The sequence below is a fragment of the Penaeus chinensis genome, chromosome 21, assembly GCF_019202785.1.
Source record: "Penaeus chinensis breed Huanghai No. 1 chromosome 21, ASM1920278v2, whole genome shotgun sequence".
NCBI lineage: Eukaryota > Metazoa > Arthropoda > Malacostraca > Decapoda > Penaeidae > Penaeus > Penaeus chinensis.
In genome coordinates, this window is record NC_061839.1 from 12847791 (window position 1) to 12855290 (window position 7500).

Sequence of the window (7500 nt, forward strand, 5' to 3'; positions counted from 1 at the left end):
CCATGACGATAAACAAAAATAATCCCTTAGGATCTTCAGAATTACTGAACGGAAAACACCAAATCGATAAGGTCACCCCTTACAGAAGGTGTTTCGTGACACGGGTTGTTCTCTCCACGGTTCGAGATTTGGGTATACTCCAGTCAAGTCGTGCCCTGATAATTGCCCTCACCAGCACACTAGTTATGAATGGTTACCTGAATTTTATCATGATGGTGCCTTTCATGGTGACCAAGGCCAGACACACACCCTATGATGCTGCTTGGTGTGTGTCCGTGTCGGGCATAAGCAACCTCCTGACACGAGTAATTATATCAGCATTGGCAGACTGCTCTTGGTTCCATCTTAGAGCATGCTACATGGCTGGAATCCTACTCATCGCTCTTTCAAGCTTAGGTAAGCCCTTTAACTCGTTTATCGTACATATGTCTCTTCGCATAATGATGTAACGAGTGAAAAGTATCAACCGATCATCACGTGTCTCCTCACATTTCAGCATTTAGCTTCATACCCAGCCTGGTTTGGATGACAGTGACGATGGCCGTCTGGGGCTGTGGAGTGGGCGCTTTTATGGGCCTTTATAACCTGGTCATGATTCGCTACATGGGCATGAAGAAATTGCCGTCTATGTACGGAGCCTCTAGCCTTCTCAACGGCTTAGGTTTCATCACCATAGGCCCGCTAATAGGTAAGAATACTAACTAATCTCAGAATTTTAAGTTTTGCATTTTTTCTGTTGTACCGTATCGCCAATTAGCTGTTTGTATATAACTAATCTGCAGTTGTAAGGTTTATTTTAACGAACAAGTTTATATACCTTGCATTTTGCTTAACATACCTCAAAAAACTGTTGGTGATACATTTTTGCCAATATACAGTAATCGCAATAATCACTCATTGCCACTGTCAACCATTTTGTGACTGTTAGGCTACATCAGGGACCTGAGTGGCAGCTACCAGGTCTCCCTCTGGGTCCTGGTGGTGACGGAGGTATTGTGTGTGTTCCTGTGGTTCCTCATGCCTGCAGCTGCAGCTCGTGACAACCGAAAGGCGCTGGAACGGGAGCAGGGTGGTCTTCAGTGATAAGGACTTTGAAAGGTTTTTGTCACTGTGTGACCGTGGTTGTTTTGCTTTCGCTGTTGTAGTTGTTTTGTTAATACTCTGTCAAATAGCTGTAGGTATGTTAGTATGATTTTGTGTCGAACGTGAATCCATAATTTATTAAAGTGTGTGTATATAGGGGTATATAGAGTATGTTATGTTGTATATGTTTCCTACACCTATTAAGAATATACGGTATTTACAAACAAATAATTGTTATGTGATAAATTTGTAATAAAATGTTTAATCCAAACTTGTTTATTTCAACTGAAACCAGAACCACATTATAGACAGAGAATTCAGTTGCTTATTTTTAAATCCTAAGAAAAGAATAACACATAATTTGGAAAATGAACTTGAAACCATTTTTGTAAACAACATGAAGATATGAAGAAAAAACATAAAATAGGACGGATTCTTGGTACAATCATCAGGTTTATATTGAACCAGGTTCTGTAAAGAAAATGGTGTTCCATGTAAGGCTAAGTCAATCAGGTATTCCCTATAATTGTGTTTTGTTTATATCTGTGTTTTCAGCTTGCCTGTCTTAGGATATTACATTTCCTCTCAATTCCACTGACAATACGCAAGCTCTATTTGCAATTATCTGTTCTCTTGTGGCCCAGTTTATATGTCCATCTCTCTCTCTCTCTCTCTCTCTCTCTCTCTCTCTCTCTCTCTCTCTCTCTCTCTCTCTCTCTCTCTCTCTCTCTCTCTCTCTCTCTCCCTCCCTCCCTCCCTCCCTCCCTCCCTCCCTCCCTCCCCCCCCTCTCTCTCTCTCTCTCTCTCTCTCTCTCTCTCTCTCTCTCTCTCTCTCTCTCTCTCTCTCTCTCTCTCTCTCTTCCCCTCTCTCTCTCTCTTCCCCTCTCTCTCTCTCTCTCTCTCTCTCTCTCTCTCTCTCTCTCTCTCTCTCTCTCTCTCTCTCTCTCTCTCTCTCTCTCTCTCTCTCTCTCTCTCTCTCTCTCTCTCTCTCTCTCTCTCTCTCTCTCTCTCTCTCTCTCCTCTTTTCTTTTCTTTTTTATTCTCTTCTATTCTCTCTTTCTCTCTTCCTCTCTTCTTGTTTCTGTAATCTGTATGTCCGTACATCTATCTATCTATTTATCTATATACTTATACATATAAATGTGTGTGATGTTTGTATTTCTTTGTATCAATATATAAACTCATAAAGCCAAACCATAAATCTGAGGTTTTGAGGTAAGTCTAAATAATACAACAACGACAATAGAAAAAAGCTGAAACAGATAAACAAATAAAAAATTCTAATTGAAAGTGAGAATAAGGATATGAAATGATCATGAAAAAGCAAGCAGTGTGCGTGTCTATATATAAATAAATAAATAGATAAATATATATATATATATATATATATATATATATATATTTGTATGTATATAGTGTCATAGGACATTCCTTCAAAGCGAAGCACCAACAGCGACGGAGAGCGGCAAGTAGTGACCGCTGGTCGCTTGCAGCAACGACCTGTAAACACGCTGCTTCAGAGCCCGCGTGTGAGAAGACGGAAGTCGAGCCGTACAAATCCTTCTACTTGTTTTTTTCCGCTTGCAAACATCGTAAGCCCACCATGGGAGGTGGAAAGAAAGGCGGAGGTGGAGGAGGCGGTGGAGCCAAGGGTGGAAAGGGAGGTAAAGGAGGAGGGGGAGGAGATGAAGCAAGTGGAGGCGGCAAGGACAAGAAGGGAGGGACGTCGATTAAGGTGAGGCGGAAGAAATGACAGATGAAGCATTCTACTGTCTTTTATAACTTAGATATATGAAGATTTTTAAATATTATTATGTCATTCCTTTTAACCTCTTTCATTTTTCACAAGTAAATTCTGGTTATTCTTATTTGCTCATTCAATCCCCCCAGTTCACGCATTACACTTCAGGCATTCCATACAGTGGTGCAATTGTCTGCAAATGTTAGATTGATGTAAATGAGCCACATTTATACTGCATATTATTTTGATAAATTTAAATATATATCATTAATATCCATATCTAGTTTTGTATGTTCTTCACTATACATACCTTTCTTATTTTATTGTGACTTTCCCTGCAGTGCTTATAAATTTGGTAAATATATTGAATGACATGACCAGTTATGACATTATTAGTATTGATGGGTTTCTCTCACTCTCTTTTACTCAAATAAACAGAAATTATGTCACAGAAATCCCTTAATTCCCACAATCTTGGCCCTCAAAGCAGGGAGGGCATGAATGGTAGAGTAAAGTATGAATAATATACAGAGAATTGGTCAATATACAGTCAAGTGCAGGGGCTGTGACCCCTGCAACCCCCTATCCCATGGGGGGCTGTTATCCTCCAACCCCTGCTCTGGATAACAAAGAATCCACCATTTGTGTAGCATCTAGGTTCTGTATTCTAGCCTGCTGTGAATACACAAAAGATTTATTGTCGTCCAGGGTGAAGGTTTGGGATGCGATTCTCCCAGGAGGGGGGTGGTAGGAGGCACAAACCCAGCATTAGACAATATAGTGACTTATTCTCTGTATGTTATTATTATAGTGACATTTCGTGTTTATTATTCATGGTTTATCCTTTAATTTCCCTGTTATTGGGGCCAAGATTGTGGGTGTTAGGGGGTTTCCGAGGCATAATTCCCAGGGGGTGTATTAGAGGGTGATACCAAAATCATTGTCATGAGTTATGAAAGTAATTATAAATATAAGGTTTACATTCTTGGCCTTCATTCTAGTTTGTATATGATGCTGACTATTGCACAGATTAGTATGGTACATTCCTATACCCATGTCATTTGATATTGCTCTGTTTATATTATTCATGTTTGGTACCTTTCAGTGCCCTCCCCTGCTATCAGGGATAAGAATTTCCATGGCATAATTTCTATGAGTGCCATGAATCCATTACTATCATGATCATTCATGCAAAGGTCTTCTGAATAATTACTTGAATGGGGCAGTGTATCTGGATAGGGTCAACTATTTAGTCAATACAATCAGATTATAGTATCCTTTAAAGTTTTACGGGTACATCTAAATCACAGAGGGGTTATAGGTAACACTGCAATACATACAAACAAGCATACCTCTTGTAAATCGAAAGTTATGTTTAACCTTGTAAAAAGTGTGTAATAAGTAAGGACAAAAAATGTATGCATTTATCATTTATTGGCATTGTTTCTGGACCAATAGTCTCAATATTAGAAGTTGTATTTTACAGTTTATTATTTGATTTTTGCAAAGTAAATTAGCTTAATAATATTTGTGTATTTCCATGTATATATTTAACTGAAACACAGCCACTCTAAAAAATAAAGTTGAATTTTAATGTTATAAACTTATAAAAGGATTCCTCATCAGAATAAATAACCAAAATGTATTATCCATTTCAGTTATTTATTTGTCTAATGTGGAGTTATTGAAGAGTTTGAAATGTTACAATTCAGTTTCATTGCTTATTGTAGCAGTTTCCTTTTTATCTTTGTGTAAACAAACATTGCACGAGGATGAGATTGCCAGAGTTTCCTGGTGAGGAATATATGAATATTTGTAATAAACAAATTTGTATACAAAAACTGTGTCAGACTGGTAAACTAATTGACACACACACACACACACACACACACACACACACACACACACACACACACACACACACACACACACACACACACACACACACACACACACACACACACACACACACACACACACACACACACACACACACACACACACACACACACACACACACACACACACACACACACACACACACACACACACACACACACACACACACACACACACACACAAAAAATGCTGCTAGGTAAGCTTAACAACAGAAGCCCTTTTTTCACAACAGTTTACCTTCATATTGACTGTAATGTGCCTTTGAATTTTAAGCCCGGTTGCCATACACTCCACAGCACTTTCTCCAGGATCATATAATATTCTTATGTGCATGGAAAGTGCATATTTCTTCATATCTTTTTATAGTGCCTAATTGAATATAATTTTTTGTAACAAAATTAATTTCGTGTATTTTTCATACCTGTAAAAGTTCCCTATTGTGTAGAAGGAATGCTGTAAAATAATTAAATAAGAAATAAATGTTGACTGCAGTGTAAGATAATTAAACAATAAAAGCGACAAGTAATGAGAGTAATGGGTGTCATTCTTAAATAAATTCAGCCAGCTGGTATTATGTTCAAGTTTATCCAGTCATGCATATTTTTATATAATTTTTAGGTACGACACATCCTGTGTGAGAAGCAGAGCAAGTCATTAGAAGCCCTTGAAAAACTCAAATCAGGCATGAAGTTTAATGAAGTTGCTGCCCAGTATTCAGAAGACAAGGCTCGGAGTGGGGTAAGATTGTTTTGCAAAATTTGTTATTTGAAGATTAAAACAAAAACTGTGTCAGAAATATTTAAAGCTCTTTATTGTGTAAGGTTGAAAGTTTACTGAAATACAATTTATTTTTTTTAAGTACTTTTGACAAAGTCCATACACAAATTACTAGTATATCACTGAATTATCATATTCTTTTTAACCTCTTGATGCCATGAATTTATGTGAACCTGTACTGTCTAATCTATTGTGAATTTTCTATATTTAAAAATTAGTATAAATATAGTACTCACCAGTAATACTTATACTTATTATTGTTATTAAGTGCTTTTGGAGCAATGTGTGAAAATAGTAAGAAATCAAAACAAAGGACAGTACATGTTACTGGTTTCAGTGGATTAAAACAATCATTCACTTTTTAGTATATCACCTGAACTAATATGACATGTACATGAGCTAAGGTAAATTTTGCCATTTCCACTTTACTGAGATGAACAAAATGTTTAATGCAATATTCTAATCTTTATAGCATCTTGACATTTTCTACACCCATTCAATTTCAGGGTGACCTTGGCTGGATGACCAGAGGCTCAATGGTTGGACCCTTTCAAGATGCAGCCTTTGCTCTGCCTATTTCATCTCTAGCAAATGCAGTTTACACAGATCCACCTGTGAAGACTAAATTTGGCTACCACATTATTATGGTTGAGGGCAAGAAGTGATAGAAGTATTGGTATTTTTTTTTTTTTTTTTTATTTCATTTCTTTCAATATGCATGTTAGTTCCATGCATTTTCCCTGATGAAACTGTATCCTGATTTGGAAGACAAAGGAAGAGGAATGGTGATAATAAACATAATCAGTTAATCATTAGTTTTATTCATACATAACTGACTTTCCATAAATGAAATTGCATTATGATTTAAAATAAGAAAATAGACTTCTAGTTCAAAATTACAAAATATATGGTCATAATTTTCACAAAAGTAATAAATAAATTCTCTTAGTTTTTTTTTTAATAAACATTCCAGAAATAAGGCATGCAATCAAAATAATGTTTTCTACTGTGAGAGTCAACTTAAACTATAATCAACTAGTCCTCATTAATTTTTAAATTTTTTTAATTTAGGAGTATACAGAAACAATATTTAACTACTGTATACCCAAACAAATAATGTGATGAAGATAAACTGTAGTCTGCTACATTTGACAAAAAATCATAATAAATAACAAATCTGCTGTTAATATGCAGAAATTAAAAACTAATGAATCACAAATAAAATATTCACTGGTGAGCAGCCAATTCTCCCATACAAAATTGAAAAAAAAAAATTTCCCTTAGTGTCTGAGACTAAACTAAACTTAATTCACCACCTGAAAAAGGTAGTTAAAAATAATATTTTTTTATGTTTTTGCAATGAAAAGTAACTCCTTTTTTATTTTTTATTTTTAATTAGAAAAACAATGTTTCATCTCATTAAGATTTGGTGTAGTGATATCTAGTGATGTGGCAAATAAAATAGTTTCAAATTATAAAGTATGACAAATCTTAAAAAATTGTGTGCAACTACAAAGATGTTCTATGCTGAAATATTGTGAACCACCTGAGAACTAAATGGAGCATTTGCTGGAAGATTGCATACTGATTTTATTTTTCACTTGCTTCATCTTATCTTGCTGGACTTTCTTCATCCTAAAACAAGAAAGTACTTGTGTTAGTGATAAAATAATATTGACATCTTTCTCTTTTGTGTGAACATAAAACCAGATTCAGAATAAAATTAAATCAATTTCACCTGTCCTAGAATGCCTGAATCATCACTTTGATCCGAGTTATCAGAAACTGCTTGTTTTCTTGTCCTACAAGCTCTCTTTGCTTGGGGCTCAAATGTGTCTTGCCTTACTGAGTCTGAAGAAATGTGTGACACTCCTGGAAATTACAAGTACATATATGTACTGTGCTACTTCAAGATCATGGTTAAAAGCAAATTATTTCAATTCAATTTCAAGTTCCTGCAATCATCAACAAAAAGGAAAGCAAAATCATTAATAGAAAAG

General features: G+C 35.9%; 3 protein-coding genes across 3 annotated transcripts in view; 2 read left to right on the forward strand and 1 right to left on the reverse strand.

The window, feature by feature from the left end:
* Positions 1-1732, forward strand: part of LOC125036410 (monocarboxylate transporter 12-B-like) — a 7364-nt gene extending 5632 nt beyond the window's left edge. Inside the window, 3 exon segments of the mRNA XM_047629004.1 lie at positions 1-396; positions 497-688; positions 929-1732. The exon segment at positions 1-396 is cut by the window's left edge and continues 303 nt beyond it. Of these exon segments, the coding sequence (XP_047484960.1) occupies positions 1-396; positions 497-688; positions 929-1083 (743 nt within the window). The 3' untranslated portion in view covers positions 1084-1732.
* An 844-nt stretch (positions 1733-2576) lies between these two features.
* Positions 2577-6309, forward strand: LOC125036563 (peptidyl-prolyl cis-trans isomerase NIMA-interacting 4-like). The gene is made up of 3 exons (XM_047629270.1): positions 2577-2818; positions 5342-5461; positions 6007-6309. Exons 1-3 carry the CDS (start codon positions 2687-2689, stop codon positions 6163-6165), a joined length of 411 nt encoding a protein of 136 aa, XP_047485226.1. The 5' UTR covers positions 2577-2686; the 3' UTR covers positions 6166-6309.
* A 138-nt stretch (positions 6310-6447) lies between these two features.
* LOC125036560 (cohesin subunit SA-2-like) overlaps positions 6448-7500 on the reverse strand; it is a 43859-nt gene continuing 42806 nt past the window's right edge. The window contains 2 exon segments of the mRNA XM_047629265.1: positions 6448-7135; positions 7239-7372. Of these exon segments, the coding sequence (XP_047485221.1) occupies positions 7112-7135; positions 7239-7372 (158 nt within the window). The 3' untranslated portion in view covers positions 6448-7111.